Raw genomic sequence first — 20291 nt, 5'->3', positions numbered from 1 at the left:
CCAGCAATGGGGAGTCAAGTCATTCTCAAGGTCTGCAGCATGTCTCCACCGGATCTTTTGCCTTCCTCGTCTGCTTTCGAAGGCTCCTGTGATCACACAGCAACCAGGCTAGACAAGATCTTTATTTTTATTGGTATTTTAGGGCCATGGTGGGGGAGTGGGAAGTGGGAGACAGGAAAGTAAATGGTCAAATGCGCAAATGCGGGGTTTGTGGTTGCCGTGCATACTAGAGGAGCAGGTAGGTGTGGCATTTGGGCTCCATAAGGATCAGACAAAGGAAGAGAGATAGATTTGAGATTTGAAGAATGAATGAGCAAGTAAAGGAGGGGAGAGATATCCCTGGCTGAGAGATTAGAAGGGGAACAGGGAAAGGGGCCCAGAGTGGGCACAGCACATCGGGCGAACGCTTGCTGTTCAACACGATGGAAAGAGTAGGACAGACTGGTTGTCTCCAGGAATATACAAGAAAATAAACAGAGGGTGTTCCTGAAAAGTGTTTCAAAAACTGCTTTTGTAAAAGCAAACTTTATATTAGATGTAGAAGCACCTTTGAAAGAAAGAACTGTGAGGAATCTTTTTACTATCGAGGCACTGGGAATAGAAAGAGGGAAAAAACCATTTGTGTCTTCCAAAAGGTTAAAGAAACAGACACTCATTGAAATACAAATTATACCATATTTAATTTGTCTGATATATATAGACTTGGAGATGTATATCATGCTTTCTTAAATTGAAGCATTCTCATAAAAATGACCTCATTTCCTTGTTCTTGCCATGCTCAGATATGCAAGTATCATCTTCCAGAAAAGAGTTTTCTAAATAGGGTAACTTGATCTCAGGAGTTTACCGGATAGTTGGATTACAGAAAGAAGATATTAAAACTTGTTTATATCTTATTTTTATCCCAAGCTTTCAGATTTCTACTTTTATTTATGTTGCATATGCATATAATGAATTACTAAATAATTCATTATATAACATAAATAAATATAAGAGATATGCTAAAATCTTTTTAGTGATAGAGTACATATAATGAAAAAATTCTGGAGACAATCTCTATAGAAGTTAATCATGTTTCTCCTACCAACTAAGCTGGATGATATGGTAGCTAACGCAAGGTGGACAATGCTAAGGTTTAGCTGAGGATTTAAGCAGAGGCTTCTCATAAGCCCTGCTTGTTGAGAACAGGAAGGATATTGTCAACATTAATCTCATAATTAAACACAGAAGAGCATGAAGCACCTGAGGTCCACACTTTTCTAGGGAGTCGTTTGGTGGATTCAGAAAACCCCCAAAGTGCACTGGGGTGTGTGTGTCTCCCTTTCACTTGAGGTGGCCCATAACTTTAAGCTGAATCACAATCTCTCTTAAAGGAGACCATGACCACTCCCTCTGCAATGACCATCAATTTAACAGCCTTGTCACAGGACAACATCCTATCTTCACAGGCTGGTTGACCTGTGTGCGCCAATCACAGATGCCACATTTTAAGCAACACCCTGGATTACAGCTCATTCTTTTCCTTGTCCTTATGACCTAGTTCTTCTTTTCACTCAGGTTCATACCCTAGGTTTGCTTTATTCCCACTACAGAATTTCTTGACAAGGCAGTTTCTGATTTTCAAAAAGTTCTGCTTTCCAAGTGAAGCTGGAAACCGGTCTTAATATTGTGATCCTCACTTTGGCCTTGTCTGGTTGTCCACATTTCTGGCTCTTCCTGGCTACTGCCAACATGACCAGCGTCAGGTATATTTCTCCTGGGCTGTAGAGTTTCACCCTTCTTTCATACTTTTACTTCAAAACATAACTCAATTAAAAGTACAATTCAATTCCAACAAGTAATATTTAGGACTCCATTCTAGGCATCTCAGGAAGATGAGCAAAAAAGGTCTTGCAGGTAAAATAGATCTTGCACCGAAGGAAATTATGGTTTAGTAAGTAACAAGGCTGACAGGAAAAATATTTAAATTTAGGTTTTGTACCTCAAACCAAATGCACCTTCCACCACACAACACTGACAATTTGATCTAAATAAGTTGAAATTGTGTGTGGGTTTGTAGATTTTCAACACTGTTTAATAAAAATGTATCTTTTCACATATATTCTTATACTCTCTTAAACTTTGCAAAGTCAAATGAAACAAAATGCATACGAATGAAAATATGTAATGAGTGCCAAATTAACTTTCTGAATAATCACTGCCTTAAACTCCTGTTTCGTCCCTTGCATCTATCTACCTAAATAATGACAGAAGCACATAACATAAAATTTACCTTCTTAACCATTTTTAAGTGTACAGTTCAGAAGTGCTAAGTATAGTCACAAGGCTATGAAATAAATCGCCAGAGCTTGCTCATCTTTTAAATGTGAAATTCTATACACATCAAGGGTTCCCAGGTGGCGCTACTATTAAAGAACCTGCTGCCAATGTAGGAGACAAAAGAACTGCGAGTTCCATCCCTGGGTTGGGAAGATCCGCTGGAGAAGGAAATGGCGCCCCACTCCAGTAATCTTGCCCGGAGAATTCCCTGGTCAGAGAAGCCTGGCAGGCTACTGTCCATGGGGTCACAGAGCCAGACACAACTGAAGCGACTTAGCACAGCACAGCACATACACATTAAACAGCAATGCTTCTTTTCTCACTTGCCCTGGTCCCTGGCAACCATCATTCTAATTTCTGTTTCTATTTACCACTCTAGGTACTTCATGTGTGAAATCACAGAGTATGTGTCCCCTTGTAACTGGCTTATTTCACTCACTATAATGTCCTCAAGCTTCTCCCATGTTATATCATGTAACAGGATTTCTTTCCTTTTTAAGACTGAATAATATTCCATTGTATTATATACATTACTTGTCTTCACTCATCTCTTGATGGACATTTAGGCTGCTTCCATCTCTTGACCATTTTGAATAGTACTACTATAAACATAGGAGTACAACTATCTCTTCAAGACCCTGCTTTCAGTTATTTTTAATATATTTACTTGTATCCATTTTTGACCTATACAAAGAAAATTTTTCCCTTAAAGGCTCACACTTTGCCAGCATTTTGTTAAAAAATTCTCTGAAAGTATAATTAGACAAAGGAATGGTATTTGCCTTTAGAATATGAATTGAAAAGGATTTTACAGTTTCTGTATATTCTAATAAAATATAGATATGACAATAGAAAATCCATTGTCATACTTTTACATAAATATTTCCCATTGATCAATGATAGAGATAGATAGATAACTAGAAAATAGTTCACTTCAGAATAAACTGCACTTATCTTTATAAATTGCAAAGATGGATTTGTATGATCTGATTGTTTTTTTAAAAGATCCTTTAAACTCTCTTTTTCCTGGTTTTTAGAAACCATCAGGAAGAAAGTAGAGACTAAAGGTACTAAAATCAGCCACACAAGGAAGAAGGAAAATTATATTTGCTGATATTTCTGATACTACTAAACAAAAGTTTGTGCAGTATAATAAAGAGTTTTGAGCCATAATATTAAAAGCATAATTAAATATATTTATAGAAGTGGCATGTGTCACAAATTAAAATTCCTTCATGATCGTAGAATCACAGAACTTGAGAGCTTACCAAGCCCTACTCCTTGATTTCACAGTTGGAAAAAGAGACTAAATGGCCTGTATAATGTTACATAGCTTGTTACTCCTGAAGTTGGAATATCACTTCAATACTCTGCTCATTGCATGCTATTATGATCACATCTATATTTCATCTGTTCTTAAATGAATGTGGCAGGATATAAACGTTCAGGCTGTATTGATAGGGAAATTGCTCTTTTTACTTTCCTTTCTTTTTTTCCAAAAAATATACGTGTATGGCGCGTGTCATCTTCCCCCCAGCCCATGGGACAGTCTGAAGACTGAGCCTTCCCTGCCCTCAAGGGAGTAGGATCTGGTTAGGCGTTGCTAATAACTCTTGGCCAGAAATTGAAGAGCCATCAAGATCTGCAGCCCATGGGATCGCTAAGAGTTGGACACGACTGAGCGACTTCACTTTTCACTTTCATGCATTGGAGGAGGAAATAGCAACCCACTCCACTGTTCTTGCCTGGAGAATCCCAGGGACGGAGGAGCGTGGTGGGCTGCTGTCTATGGGGTCGCAGAATTGGACACGACTGAAGCGACTTAGCAGCTGCCGCAGCAAGATCTGTCATACAAGAGTAAAGAATGGATGGGAAAGTCCACAGACATTATGAAGATCAATAGAGGGATTCCCAAGAGGAGTATAAGGACTGAGAGGAAGTTGACTAGGAGGTGTCTCCAGAAAGTAGCTTAGGAATATGGAAACTCGTCATGGAAAGTGCTCAAAAGGGAGATGATCCCTTTCCAAAGAAGAGTCATACGGCAATGCAGAGAACTCTGTTCCAGTGTCCAGTCACACAGACTGACACCCAGCCTATGTCTGAGGCAGAAACTTCCACTGTCCTCACCCAAGGCCTGGACACTGCTTTGATGTGAATCACTGTTGATAATACAACAGGAGTGATAAGTGCCCCTGCTCAGGACTGTACTTGGTCCACATTTGAGTAAGTCATGTATCATCCCTACCAAGCTGCCCCAGCCTAGCAGACAATGCCCCCACTGACCTCCTGGTCTGCAAAGACCCCATGTATGTATGCCATGTATCTCTAGTAGGAATAGCAGGGTAAAGTAGGAGGACTCCTCACATCTGTATCCAGAAGCACTGAACTGAGAAAATTTAAGGTCCCTAAAATTGAGAAAAAGACTATACTAAAGTTTATAGTCTCATATAGCCATTCATTTCTAAAAAGTTCAGTTTTATTGTTTAATAAGAATTTAGGATCCTTAAGTATTTTCCAGTTTTTCTTTCATAAAACATAAGGAGAAAGTATAAAGGAATTTACTTTGCTAACTTACAAAATTTACAAAGTTACCTAATGCTGAGACATTCTGTCCATCCTGTATCAGTTACATAAATATATGTGTGTGTGTCAGTTATATATATATGTGTGTGTGTGTGTGTTTCTCTGTCCCTTGAAATAATGCAACAGATAAAAACCAACCAATGGAGAGGGTAAGATTTGATGCTCTAGAATGATGAAGCAAACATAAAAGCTGTCTTGTCTTCATGACTAAAGTGATTCCATTTAACTGCGATCATTTGAAAATACCAAATATACTACTCTAAATGGCTATTATTTCAATCTACTTTTTTTAAACTAATAAACGTGTCCTCAAGGATTTCTAAATATATATCAGCAAACTAAATTCCAACACTACCATTTACATCTTTAGATTCAAATGGGGCTTAAAACCCTGCAAAAAGGGAGGATTGTTATTGGTTTTTTGTTTTTGTTTTTGTTTTGCTTTTATTTACCTGTTCTTCTGCGTTTAAACAATGAAGTTACCAAAAGGGTATCAGAAACTGCAATACTTTGGCCACCTCATGCGACAAGTTGACTCACTGGAAAAGACTCTGATGCTGGGAAAGGTTGGGGGCGGGAGGAGAAGGGGACGACAGAGAATGAGATGGCTGGATGGCATCACCGACTCTGTGGACATGAGTTTGAGTGAACTCCAGGAGTTGGTGATGGACAGGGAGGCCTGGCGTGCTGTGATTCATGGGGTCGCGGAGAGTCGGGCACGACTGAGTGACTGAACTGAACTGAAAAGGCATATAGATTAGCGGAGAGGAAATGAGTAACAAGAAGAGATACACAAAGAGTAAAAGAGTGTATGAACAAAAATCTCCCAAGGACAATGCATCCCCCAAGTTCAAAAGGGCAAAAGATCCACCATAAAAAGAAGCAAACAACCATCCCAAAACTTAGTTACATTTCAAAGCAATGGATGAAAAGACCATGAAAGTTACAAAACAAAGTTACAAGAAAGGAACAAAACATTTTTTTCAATAGTTGCCTACCAGATGGCATTTCTAAATACAGTAATCTAAAACCTTCTGTTTGTTCTATAAATAAAGATGAAAGGAATAGCAACAATAGCTAAGCATTGAAATCACTGGAAACAAAGGGGTATTTTGATTAGGTTTGGAAAAATCTGGCTTATTCCAATAATGATGCTAAATCTGGGAAAGCTCAAGTTTTAGGTGACACTCAGAATCCCAGCATTCAGGTACCTGCTTTAAACTAATGCTCCTTCAAGGTGAACTGATGCTCATTTAAGGTATACGAGCAAATCAGGAATTCAAACCAGATTTGGGGATATCTGAAGAAACACAGGAACTCCTAATCGATTAAGACTCTGAAGAGCTACAGTTTAAATCCCAGAAGCACTTTTTTTTTCCTAAAATAAAATAGTTGGAACATACACTAATTTTTGTGAACTCGTGTATAAAATGTATGTAACAGTTAAAGTCCTGAACTTTGGAGTCAGACAGAACCAATATATGAATCCAGGCTCTACAAATGATTAGCAGTATGACCTTGAGCCAAGTTCTTTAGCCCTCTGAGCCTCACTGGCCAAAAGAGATAGTAATATTACGCAGTTTTGTTACTGACGAGGTTTTGTGGGCTCCTTAATCAATAGGAACTGATAAGAGGCTGGACAAAAAATTCAGACAAGGCTTTACTGGAGTCCCTGCTGCAGCAGAGGGGAGGAAGAACAAGCAACAGGTTTCCTTACTCCCTTGCTCACTTGGGGGTAGGGGGAAGGTCCATAGTGGTGAACTAGCTCTTTATATATGGAGAGGGTAGGGGTGTGCCCAGAGGTTGGGCTGGAGGAGGGGCCTAACTGGTTTGCCTACTGCTTTGATGGTGCTATGTGGAGGAAGCATGTGTGGTCCCCTGCTTTAACTCCTAGCTTTTCATAAGTGGCAGTTGGCCTTTCTGTATCTTGTTTTCCATAATTTTCCCCAACTGAACATGCACACAGTTATTTTTAGTCCCTTATAGTTTCTCTGTATTAATATTTTGCTGCTGGAGGAGACATCTATCCAGGTGCAAGCACTGCAGCAAAGGGTCCCAGGCTCCAGGTTCCAGCTTGTCTGTTTCACAGGAATTTACTTATGACAATGCTTCACACTTAGTTAAGTCCCAATGAATTTCAGGAGTTTATTACTATTATTAGCAAAACTAATCATCATAATTATGTTTCTGATTTCTTGTCATTTCAAATGCATGGGGGTAGGGCACAGCAAAGTTTTTAAGGCAGTAAATGGAGTTCTAAGAGTAGAACTCAAAGCCTTACCTGGCATATATCCAGCGGTCTCTCCTATAGCACCACCCTCTTCTCACCTGGCTCTTGAAAGTTATTCAGAATTCAAGTGGGAAAGTCAGTTCTAGAGACAGAAGCAATTTCTGAGAATTGGCTATCAGAGCTCTCTCCATCCCAGCCTGTCCTCCTTAATTACTCTGTTCTCAGTATTCTCTGCTGAAGATCTAGAGACTTGAGAAATGACTCAGCTTCTTTTTGATCTGCTTAACTAATGGCATTTAGGGCCATTCCCATGGACAGCATTGGTATAACACTGTGATGCTGCTGCTGCTGCTGCGTCACTTCAGTCGTGTCCGACTCTGTGTGACCCCACAGACAGAAGCCCACCAGGGTCCCCCGTCCCTGGGATTCTCCAGGCAAGAACACTGGAGTGGGTTGCCATTTCCTTCTCCAATGTGTGAAAGTGAAAAGTAAAGTGAAGTCGCTCAGTCGTGTCTGACCCTTAGTGACCCCACGGACTGCAGCCTACCAGGCTCCTCCATCAATGGGATTTTCTAGGCAAAACTACTGGAGTGGCTTGCCATTGCCTTCTCCGATATAGTCACTAGCTGTGATAGCTTAGAGCTTATCTTGGCATCTGATCCAAGAAGATAAGCAGTTTGGTCAACTGGGAGTAACAAAATTACCTTGAGCAAATAAACGTGACAATTGCTTAAATATGGTGCAGTCTACAACGAATGGAAGGCTAGTGTTTAAGGGCACTTAAAAGTTCTGCAGTTTCTTGTTGAATTTTACAGGAGGCAGGAGCCGCCTGCCAGGGCTGCATGCACACCTGCTCAGTCATGTTTGACTGTGTGGGTCCTGGACCGTAGCCTGCCAGGATCCTCTGTCCATGGGATTTCCCAGGCAAAAAAACTGGAGTGGGTTGCCATTTCCTACTTCAGGGGATCTTCCCGACACAGGAATTGAACCTATGTCTCTTGAGTCTCCTGCATTGCAGGCAGATTCCTTACCCCGGCACCTCCTGGGAAGCCCCTTCTGAGGCTGTAGCCATCAGTTATTAAAAGATCTCTACTGTTAGGCCTTGATATAGAAAGCTTTCAAGCTTTTTTTTTTTTTTTTTGTATCTTAAAAACTGTGATAAAATCTACACAACAAAATATTTACCATTTCTAAGTGATAAGTTTCAGTGGCATTAAATATAATACATTCACCATGTAGTATAACCATCAATACTATTTCCAGAAATTTTTCATCATTCCAAACAAAAACTCTGTACCCATTAAACAATATCTTCTTATTCCCTGCTCCCCTGAGCCCTTGGTAACCACTACTCTACTCCTCTTGATGAATCTGCCTATTTCAGATATTCACATAGGGTTTCCCAAGTGGCCCAGTGGTAAATCATAACACCTATATGTCTCCAAATGAAAAAGCAATCTTGAGTTTTAGGACTGCAGTTGAAAAATCCTACAGCAAATAAGTATATCCCTTAGCCTTACCAAAGGAGTTACCTGTATGACACCAGTCTCAGCAAATCCAAACCCTCAGTACAACCTAACCAGCCTCAGACTTCACCCAGAGGCAGGGCTGCGCAACCCCGCTGCGCAGGCGCGTCTCCAGGCGCGCCCCCTGCGCGCCTACGTGCGCGGGCCCGCAGGACGGCGTAGGGGCGGGGCCCGCGCAGCTCTGGCGCAGGCCGCGGTCATGGCGGCCACGTCGGGCTCGGCTCGTTTGCGACGCTGCATGGTTTCGCCGGCTGGGAGGCACAGCGCCTCGCTGATCTTCCTGCATGGCTCAGGTGGATTACAGTTTTCCGTCCAGGTTACTGCAGCATGGGAAACGCCCCCCTCTTCGGTTCCCCCACGTTGCCCTCGTGGAGGCACGCGTGACCTTGCCCCCTCGCTAAGCCCCGCGGATGTGGACACAGGAGCTGGTAACCTGTCCACAGCCGTATCCCCTCGTCTTCCTTTTTCTTGTCTTGCGGCCACTGCCCGGCGGCCCTCGCTTCTGGCCTTTGTGCCCCGTCACTTGGCCAGCCCTCTGTTCCCATTCTCCATTGCAACCCTTGGCCACACATATCCCTACCTGCCAGCCCCCGCCCCATCCCTTCCCCCAAGTTTAAACAGAGCAAGTTAGATCCGTTTTCTCCTAGAGACAGACACAGTAGCTAGTACTTTTCAGAGTCAGCTATTAGTGATTTGAGTTTTAGCCGCAGTGGGTTAGTACCCCTTTCCTTGAGGCACTGTGCCAGGGCTAAGGTGCCCTCCGACCCCCATTTGTCCTTCCCCTTCCTTCCTTCTCCTCTTTACCTCTCTTGTCATTCAGCCCCCAAAATAAAGCGGAGCCCCAGAGGCAGGTTCTCTTTCCACTGCCTGCCTTTCATAAAGGTACTCAATTCTGTGTAGCGTTTTTTACACTCACCTGTAGTTATTCTTCCCTGCTTCCCTTCTTTCTCTTTCTCAAGAGAGGCAAACTCTTGTTTGAATTTTTGCATCCGTAGTGCGGCCTGGGGTAAGTTCTTGGGGAATGTTTTTTAAAGAAATGAAACGCAGCCTGTGTCCTCAGGGGGCCCACCAAAAGGTAAAAACAATTCATTTAGTTTGACTCTGCAGTGGAGAGCCCAAGATGGCATGACTTACTGCCAAGTGAATTTTAAGGGGGAAAGAAATGGTTAGGCGTTATCAAAGCTTTTGGAAGATGAAGAGCTTGTTAGGTTTGACAGAAGAATGGTCTTTTGAACCAAGACTTGTGTAGGCTTAAAGAGGACAGTGATTGGATGGTGGAGGGGATTGCAGAGATACAGGGTGGAAACACGGAAATACTCTCATTTTAAAAAATGAGTCTTGGTAGATTGAATAGTTTGTCCAAGGTTACTTGGCTATTACTATCAGTGGTGGTAGAACTGGAATTTGAACCCAGATCTCTGAGTCCAAAATCAGTGCTCTGGAGAGGTAATGTGAAAAAATTGTGATCTAGTGTATATCATTTTGGAAATAGAGAAGAAAAGGGCCAGAGATATTTAAAGGGAAATACTTGGCTGATGAAATATACTTAGAAGATGAGAGGCCTAAGATGACAGCGATGCTTATAACTCAGAGACTAATACTGATGATACTGTGTGGGGCTGCAAGGGTGTTTATAAACACCCAGAAATTCCCCAGTGCTACAGTCCTTTTAATAAATAAATTATTCCACAATATCTTTAGGAAATACTCTGAGACTTTTCTTTGTTTCTTCCTGGACCACTGTGCTCAAGCTACTTTCTTTACTCCTTTCAGTTTCAAATTACTGACATTTTAAAATTTGTGACTGTATTTATCTGAAACCCAGATTTATACCTGCAATTTATTTTCCCCTTTGTACTTTCTACAAAGAGTTTATCCAAAGAATCCTGCCACTTATGCAAGTATATTACAATTCCTATGTATTTTGTGCTCCAGGTTACTGGGAATATGACTTTACATTAGATAATGATATATGTGGTTGTGTTAACAGTATATGCTTGACTTCTGACTGATACAAATGTGGCAAACCAGTTTTAACAATTTCTATAGTCTTAGAATCAGGTGCTGGCTTTCTAAGGATTGGCCTTTGTGAATGGATGAATCCATGCTCTTTTGTAGCATTTAGTTTTGCTTTTCAAAGTAGAAAAGTGTTTAGAGGTAGAATTTTTTTTTTTTTTTTGCTAAATCTTAAAAACTTGAGGGTCTCTTACAGGATACGACAACCATAGAACATCATGTGTGAATGTGTTATATATAGCCAGCTTAATTTATTAAGAGCATTTCCAGTTACTGCAATACCAATACCTTCTTTCAAGATGATGAAGGCATGATAACTTAATTAGCTTTATTCACTTCTCAGGTTAGATTAATTCACGCTGTTGTATGTTTCACCTGATTTAATGTCTGTATTTCACACAGAGCTCTAAGATTCACATAGGCCCAAACCCTATATGACTTGCTTTCCCCCCGTATAGTAAGTCTTAGAGAATTGACTGAGTTGGCTCTTACTGAAGTCACCAGTAACCTCTGTGTTGCTAATTATAATGGGCATTTTTCAAGGCATCCCTTTATTTGCACTGTCAGCAGCATTCAGCTTTCTTCTTGAAACCCTCCTGGTTCTTTCTGCTGCTGTTTGTTCTTTGTGGCTTATTTTGCACGTTCATTTTCCTCTCCCTGGCCATTGATGTTACTTCCTCAAAACTCAGTCCTTGCTCCTCTTCTGTTATTCCCTCTACATTTTTCTCCCCAGGCTAAATTCCATGCAAGCCCACAGATTCTATTTTTATCTCCATTCTTGTGACACAAATATGCGTCTTCATTTTAGATCTCCTTTGAGCGCTAGACCCGTTTATCCAATTGCCTAATAGTCATGCATGCGTGAATTCATTCACTGAAGAAATACCTATTATGCGGTCACTGTGCAAAGCACTGTTCCTGACTCTGGGCGTACAACAACGAACAAAACAACACAAACCCTTGCTCTCAAGGGCCTTTCATTCTACTGGAGGAAGTATTAATGGTAAACGATTGTACATTCTTCGGAAGGAAAGAAACCAAGATTAGGAGAATGAGATGGATGGTGGGATTACAGTTTTAAATAAGGTGATCAGAGTAGATTTCACCGTATAGATGATCTTTCAGCTGCTAGACTTGAGTGAATCATGTAAATATTGGGTTAGACTGTACAGACAAGGCAAAGACCAGGAACAGTCAAGGAATGGCACTAAGGCTAGGATGCCTGGAGTGACAGGAGCAGGAAAAGATACCTGAGGAGGATTCTGGCAGCAGATAGTGTGGGGCAGTGATCAGCAGACTTATGTAAAGGGTCAGGTAGTAAGTATTTTAAGTTTTGTAGGTTGCATAAAGTCTCCTTCACATATTTTTTCTTTTTCTCTTCTGTTTTTTGCATTTTCTTTCTTTCTTTTCTTTTTTTTTTTTCTTTAAAAAGCCTTTCTTAGCTCTCAGCCCTTAGGGACCTGGATTTTGTCCTCCAACTGGCTGTAGTTTGCTCAGCTCTAACGTTTTTGCTGTCACCCTCGAAACCTGTCACGATTGACCCCTCGTAACTAATCTATTTCTAGTTTCTGTTAATTTCATCACCTTCCCTGGTGGCTCAGTGGTAAAATCCACCTGCCAATGCAGGAGATGTTAATTTTATCTCCTTATTATGTCTGGTATCTATTTCTATATACTCCGTAGTCTAAGCGACTGTCATCTGAACAGCAGCCACCGGACTGATCCTTCCACATCTCTGTCCTCCTTCAGGCCCGTCTTCGCACAGCTTGCAGAATAAGGATTCCGGAATAACCCTTAGAAGTGTGCCCCCTTTCTGCAAAGCATTGGCTTCTCCATGTTCTCACTGCTCTTCCTCTCATTTTCTGCCTTTCAGTTCTTCGATGCCCTACTGCTGCTCCTTCCCGTACAGGGTTTCAGCATCTGCCTTATGCTGTCCGAGCTGCTTTTCCTTCTGCACTTGACTCTTCACCATCCCATAGATCTCAGTTGAAACCATTCCGCAACTATCTACTGGATGCCTAGTTTGTGTCAGTCCTGTTCTAGGCATCAGATGAACAATTAGGTCATGGGTGAAGCGCAAAATGAACCTTTCCTTATGGAGCTTATATTCTAGTGAAGTTATCTGAATGCTGTTGGGGGTGATTCTGAATATAAGAAATCCTTGAAGCACCAAGTGTCTTTCTTTTGCAGTGGTTACATTTGCAGCCACTTTCTCTCACATTTCTGAGTATGGTTATTTTACTGATGTCTGTTTCTCACAATAAACTATACACTCCGTGAGTGCAGGAACTCTTTCTCCCCATCACCTGTCACTGCCTCTCCAGCAGTAAGCATAGTGTCTCACACATTAATAGGTATTCAGTAGACACTTTTTAAATTGCTGTCTTAATGAACTGATTGATTACAAACTAAGAGTTGTTAACTTGAAATTTGTCTCTTTAAGACTACACAAAATGAACCTATAGTTTAATTTTTTATGGAAATACATGTATATCCATTTTTGCATGAAGCTTGGTTATTTTTCAGCCATGGGATGTACAATCATTATTTTAGATTATGTAAACATGTTGTCAAAATTAAATTTTCATTTCTTCAAGTTCAAAAAAGTATGCCACATGTGTCTTTTGAAGACATTTATTGATTTAACCAAGAAAATTGTTTTAGACTGTTCCAATTACGAAAGTTTATAAACAGTTTAGGAATTTACTATTTTTAAGAATAAAATAAGAAATGACAGTGTTTGAAATCAGATATGGAATTTTTTTTTTTTTTTTTTTAGAAAAATCAGTTTATTTATTCCTATTATATCCTGTAAACAGATGGGAAAACAAAAAATCAAGCTTAAAAAGGGCTTTGAGTGATCAATGGGTGGAGTCAGGAGTAAAATAATCAGAATTATTGCTAACTATTGATGCTTGATCATTAGTCCACACTGATAAATTGGTTTCTGTACAGTTTATTTATGAAGAGTTTTTTATTTATTGTTCCAGCCTATGTGACCTGAAAGTTATAGACTGTTTTTAAATACACTGTTCTGTCAAAACACTGTGCTGGCAAAATGTGTTAACTTAATCTAGATTTTGTGATTCATCAGGTGATTCTGGACAAGGATTGAGAACGTGGATCAAGCAAGTTTTAAACCAAGATTTAACATTCCAGCACATAAAAATTATCTATCCAACAGCTCCTTCCAGGTATGCAGTCATTTAAATCATAACTCAGCATAACTCTGTGGCATAAAATATATATACATTTATATGTATACACACACACAGCAGCTGACTAGTTTTTCAGCTTAATTCAGTATTTAAAATATTTTAAATTGAGGTCCTTTTTTTTCCCAGAGCAATTTTTTAATTCATTGTTTATCTGAAACTAAAATGTAACTGATGTCCTATATTTTATCTACAATTCTACGTACTTGTTACCGCCAGAGTTTGACTCAGTTAGTTTGGGATGTGGCCACAACAGAAAGATTTTTTTATGTTTTAAAAGCTTCATTCTACTATGAGTTCTAGTACACAGCCAAAAGTGAGATCTGATAGTCTAGCCATCATGAAAGCCTGATCCAGGACATTTGTGAAAATGTAAGACATGCTGTCAGTTCAGTGTAGATGTACAGAGCAGGTACTGGGAGAGACTGAAAATTAGGGTGATGGGAAGGCAGTGATATTAAGATAGGAAACCTAAAATTAAATTGTATATACAATGATTGATTATGCAGTGTATTATATGAGGCATTTTTAATTCAGCACACTGGCAGGATGTTCATGAAGTAGCATTAAAAGGATTTTACAGAATTTAGTATAATTAAGGATGCCCTGGTGGCTCAGAGGTTAAAGTGTCTGCCTCCAATGCGGGAGACCCGGGTTCGATCCCTGGGTCGGGAAGATCCCCTGGAGAAGGAAATGGTAACCCACTCCAGTATTCTTGCCTGGAGAATCCCACGGATGGAGGAGCCTGGTAGGCTACAGTCCATGGGGTCGCAAAGAGTCGGACACGACTGAGCGACTGAACAGAACAGAACTGAACAGAAGGATGCTGTACTAGCCATGGATATTTATATCAATACTGATATTTTCACTGTGTAATGACTTCACTGCTGACAAGAGTTTTTTTTTTTAAGTATGTTTTGTTGCAGTAAATGACATAAGAAGTGTAGTTCCTAAGAGATTGCAGTTATTTATTCTAGGACCTGACCAGTAATAGGATTAATCTAACGCGTCTGCCTCCAATGCGGGAGACCCGGGTTAGATCCCTGGGTTGGGAAGATCCCCTGGAGAAGGAAATGGTAACCCACTCCAGTATTCTTGCCTGGAGAATCCCATGGATGGAGAAGCCTGGTAGGCTACAGTCCACGGGGTCGCAGAGTCGGACACGACTGAGCAACTGAACAGAACAGAACAGAGTGAGCATGAGGTCAGTGACCTGTAAAGCATCATGGACCACTTTTCACCAGCAAGTCCTCCCAAATTGAGCAAGCCTGCAGTGCCACTAAGTTTGTGGTTTTTAGTTTGGATTCCAAACCTTAGAAGGCTGTTTGTGTGTTATTAGAAGAATCTGACAGTTATAGTGTACTCTGCTGTTTCAAGGTTTCTGACTGATACTCTATCAAACAGTCTACTCTGTTTAGGCAAGGAGTTTGGGCACAGATTTATTGACCTTGCTTTTGTATTATAATATGGCTTCATCTGGTAGCACGGAGTAGCTGCTGCTTTATATCTATTGTAACACTTTTCTTGCGCTTCCCATAGAAAATCTTATCATCTCCTTTGTCTACTATCTTTTAAATGGCATAAGGAGGCAGTGGTAGATGCATGCCTTTCTTAACTCTCTTTTTAAATGTAATTTGTACTTGATAAAAGTTAATTTTAATAAACTTTAAAACTGCAGCAAATTTCCATGCTTTGACATTTTCCTTCACACTTTCTGACATTGTCCACATTTTATAGTATTTATCTTCTCTCCTGTTTTTCCTTCCATCACCTGCAAAGCTGTAAGTTTTTCTCTACTGTAGTATTTTGTTGATTAAATTATTCCTACCGGAGTATGCTGAAAATATGATCTGGCTTTTTAAATCTTTCCATTGATGCCATCTAATTGGTATGCAGGGTTAAATGACCTGTTCACCACAGTTTTGTCCTAGAATGAATCTAGTCTCCCATGTTTGAAATGATGCTTCCTGTTATGTAACTTCACCCAAGCTAGATATTTATGGAAATAAGTAAGAATGAAATGTTGAAGCAGGTTTAGCTGTGTTGGCTCTGGTTTGGAATGCCAAACATATTTCCACAGAGGTTAAAGCAGTTTACACTGTTACCAGCAATGCTTGACAGTTCCATTCATTTCACATCCACATAAACAATTTCCACTGTCAGTCTTTTTAACTTTAGCCAGTCTAGTAGCTGTGTCGTAGTGTCTTCTGCTTTTCATTTGTAGTTCTCTAATGCTAATGATACTATTATTTCTTATATTTATTGAGCATTTGTATATCCTCAAAAGAAACATCCAATCATATTGTTTGCCCACGTTTTTATTTGTGTTTTACTTACTGATTTATTAAAGCTTTTATTTTTTTAAAACACAGACATCTTGTCCCTGTCTGGTTTGCATTTTCACTGTCTTAATGACATCTTATGACCAGAAGTCCTAGTATGTTTCTTTACAAGTAAACGTTACAGTGAAATGCAAATACCGTAAGCATACAGGTCAATCAGTTTTTATGAATATATGCTCTTGTTTAATTGCGTCAATTACGAGAACGTTTCCATCACCCCAGAAAGTTTTCTTGTGCCTCCTTGCAAGCCATTCCTACCGCGCATAGGTTACCATTGTTCTGATTTCTGTCACTGTAGCATCGTTTTGCCAGTTGTTGAAATTCAACTAAATGGGATAATTTAACCTTCTGTGTCTGTCTGCTTTCACTCAACATAGCGTTTATGTGCCTATCAGTAGTTCATTTAAAAGTTTTTGAGTAGATGTTATGTGTGAATATACCACACATTTATTTATGCATTCTACTGTTGATAGACATTTGGATTATTTCCAGTTTTTAAAAACAATGATTATCATTGCTATAAGCTCTTTTGTGTAAGTCTTTTTGTGAACATATTTTAATGACTTTTTATCTAGAGTGTTCTGTTTCATTGGTCTGTTTATCTAGTTTTATGCCAATACAAAACTGTTTTAATACAGATTTATAGCAAATGTTGAAATCAAGTGATATAAGTTCATTTTCAGCATTCTTTCATTCTAGGTTCTTTGCATTTATATGTAAATTTTAGAATCCACTTACCAGTTTTGCAGGACACCTGTTTGGGTTTTGATTAGAATTGCATGTAATCCATAGCAGGTTTATTTACAGGAAGTTAACATGGTATGTCACCATTTTAGATCTTTGTTCATTTCTCTCAGCAGTGATACAGAATTTTTAGTAGAGAGGTCTTTTGCTAAATTGACTCACAAATATTTTATGTTTTTTCATTGTATTATAAATTGAATTTTTAAAAAGTTTAGACTTCTAATTTGATTGTTACAAGTACATAGAAACACCTTTTTTAAATTTTCTTTTATTAAAGTATAGTTGATTTACAGTGCTATCATAGTCTCTGCTGTACAGTATGGTGACTCGGTTATATGCAAAATACATTCTTTTTCTATAATTTTTTCCATTATGGTTTATCACATGATATTGAATACAGTTCCCTGTACTCTACATAAGAAACGCATTTTTGGATCTTACTCTTATGTCTTGCTGTCTTCCTAAATTCACGTATTTCTAGTAGTTATCTAGTAGATTCTTTATGTTTGTTGTGTAAGCAATCATATTGTCTGTAAATAAAGGCAGTGTTCCTTTTTCCTTCCCAATCTTCCTTTTACTTTATTATCTTGCCTTACTGTGCTTATTTGAGCATCTGATAAAGTGTTTAATAGAATCAAAGAATGCCTTCTTGTATAATCTTAGAGGGGAAGAATTCAGTATTTCACCATTAAGTATGATGTTGTTACAGGTATTTTTCTGTGCAGCTTTTATTTAGGAAATTTATTTCTTTGCCTAATTAGCTGAGTTTTTTTTCCCTGAATTGGTTAAATCATTTTTCTGGATTTTTGAGATAATCGTGGTTTTTACCTTTCATTTTGTTACATTGGTGGACATTCAGATGTTAAACCGCCCTCTCATTCCTGGCTTAAACCCCACTTGGTCGTAATGTATTATTTGTTTTATCTGCAGCTGAATTTGATTTGCTAGGATTTTGTTGAGAAATTTTAATCTGCATTCGTGAGGGATATTGATCTGTAGTTTTCTCTTGTAAATTTTTGTTATCTAGATTATACTGTCTCTTTTTATTTTATTAATTTTTTGGCCATGCCATATAGCCTGCAGGATCTTAGTTTCCCAACCAGAGATTGAACCCAGGCCCTCAACAGTCCTGAGTCCTAACCACTAGAAAGCCAGGGAATTCCCTAGATCTCTTAAAATGTGTTAGAAAATGTTACCTTCCTGTTTTCTGAGTTTGTATTATTTTTTCCTTCAGTGTTCAGTAAAATTCACTAGTGAAATTATTTGGACCTGAAGTTTTCTTCTGTGAAGGTTTTGATAATAAATTCAGTTTCTTTCATATAATGAGAATATTCAGATTTTCTGTTTCTTTCTGTATCACTTTTGATCATTTGTGTTTCTCATAGAATTCGTATGTTTTATCTAATTTACCAAATTTACTGATATAAAGTTGTTCATGGTATTTTTTTAATGCCTTTAGGATTTATGCTGATATTTTTTATTTCATTACCAGTATTAATAATTTGTATCTTTTTTGTTTATCTTGTCAAAGGGTTATTAATTTTGTTAATCTTTTCATAGAGACAGTTTTGGCTTGGTTATTTTGTGCTCTTTTTCTGTTGTTTATATTTGCTTTTACATTTGTTATTTCCTTCTATTTATATTAAAGCTCTAAATTTCTCACTAATCACTGCCTTAGGTAATTCCCACTAATTTTCTCTTTTGTATTTTTAATATATTGAAATCTTTTCTAAGCTCTCATGAAAGTGAAAGTGTTAGTTGCTCAGTAGTGTCTGACTCCTTGCAACCCCATTGTCTGTAGCCCATCAGGTTCCTCTGTCCATGGAACTCTCTAGGCAAGAATACTACAGTGGGGTGCCATTTCCTTCTCTGAAAGAATACTGGAGTCAGTTGCCATGCCCTCCTGCAGGGGATCTTAAAGTACCCCAAACAGCAGGTTTAGTGTGGTTATCCATCCATGGGTTAGAAATTCAGAAAAGACACAGTGCTAATGTCTTGATTCTTTTCTGTGATAACTGGGGCCTCTGCTGGGAAAACTTGAAGTCTGGCTATGACTAGAATCATCTGAAGATTCACTCGTATCTGGCACTCAATACTCGATAATGGCTGGGATCTTCCTTTGGTCTTTTGGTCTTGTTACCATAACAACCACATGAGTTTTTACTATCTGATGTCTTGGACATCCTGGCAGCATGGAAGCTGATGTCCAAGAGCAGACGCACTCAGAACCAGAAGGAAGCTGTATTGCCTTTTAAGACCTAGTCCTAGAAGAAGTTGCACAGTGCTATTTCCTCTCTAGTCAGAGGACCGCTCAGAGTCAAGGAGAGAGACATTGACTCTCCCTCATGATAGGAGTATCTGAGTCACATTGTAAGAAGAGCTTGGGGGATGAAAGATACTTTTCTGGCCAGATATGGAAAACAAAGAGTTCTGCAAGCTTCTTTAACCCATAAATTATTTAGAAATATGTTGTTAATGTCCCAGTATTTGGGGTCTTTCTAGGTGTTTTACTGCTGTTGATTTCCTGATTTTGTTTCTGTTGCTGCCAGTATTCTGTACAGCTTCATTCTTTTGATACTCACTGGCACTTGTATTATGGTTGCACACGTGGTTTCTCTTGGTGGCTCTTATTGTGTACAGAGTTCTATAGATGTCAGTAGTCCAAGGTGATTACACTAAATTTTATATTTTTATTTTAAATTTGTATGTTTCCTTATGATTCCAGGTCATTTTATTAGTTACCACAGAATGGCTGGTGGTACCGCCAAGCGTGGTTTTGGATTGTTCTCTTTCTCCCTTTAGTTCTGCCAGTTTTTCTCTCATGGTTTTTAAGCCGTGTGAAGCATATTCCCAGGCAGGTTTACTGTCTTCCTCATTAAAAGCTACTTTTACCTTATAAAATGCTCACTTTTCAATCTCTGGTAATTCCTTGAACTGTACTTTGTTTAATAATCATATAGGATTTATCAACTTCTCTGTGTTTACTGCTTGTGTAGCATATCTTTTTTTTAATCTTTTTACTTTTAACATCTATGCCATTATGTTTAAGATGTATTTCTTATATATAACATAATTTGGGCTTTGTCTTTTCCTTAATCAGTCTAGCAGTTTCTGTCTTTTAAGTGATTTCTTTAGACCATTTGTATTTAATGTAACTATTGCTATGTTTGCATTTAAATTTATTGCTTTTTATTTCTCTTTTTCCCTTTTCCATCTTATTTGGATTCAAGAAAATTAATAGTTTATTATTATTTATTGTTTTATTTTTCCTGATTGTTCTAAAGACTATAGCATATATATCACGTCTTTTACCTAG

At 38.9% G+C, this 20291-nt stretch overlaps 1 protein-coding gene and 1 long non-coding RNA gene across 3 annotated transcripts in view; one reads left to right on the top strand and one right to left on the bottom strand.

Annotated features, from left to right (window-relative positions):
* LOC129551684 (uncharacterized) overlaps window positions 1-8861 on the bottom strand; it is a 69763-nt gene extending 60902 nt beyond the window's left edge. The window contains exons 1-2 of the long non-coding RNA XR_008685121.2: window positions 8665-8861; window positions 7184-7274 (exon numbers count right to left, since the gene is read on the bottom strand). This is a non-coding gene — a long non-coding RNA (uncharacterized LOC129551684). The remainder of the gene's footprint in view (window positions 1-7183; window positions 7275-8664) is intronic.
* Window positions 8819-20291, top strand: part of LYPLAL1 (lysophospholipase like 1) — a 29896-nt gene continuing 18423 nt past the window's right edge. Inside the window, exons 1-2 of one of the 2 annotated variants that reach the window (XM_055419882.2) lie at window positions 8819-8951; window positions 13769-13868. In XM_055419882.2, coding sequence (XP_055275857.1) covers window positions 8858-8951; window positions 13769-13868 — 194 coding nt within the window. In that variant the 5' untranslated portion in view covers window positions 8819-8857. Of the gene's footprint in view, window positions 8952-8982; window positions 11678-13768; window positions 13869-20291 lie in introns of those variants that run through there. The other variant, XM_088845543.1, reaches the window with a different exon arrangement.

This window comes from Moschus berezovskii, chromosome 17, assembly GCF_049115385.1.
Source record: "Moschus berezovskii isolate FMDL1 chromosome 17, NW_MosBer_1.0, whole genome shotgun sequence".
In the NCBI taxonomy this organism is placed as follows: Eukaryota; Metazoa; Chordata; class Mammalia; order Artiodactyla; family Moschidae; genus Moschus; species Moschus berezovskii.
This window is presented reverse-complemented; position numbering and strand designations above follow the sequence as displayed.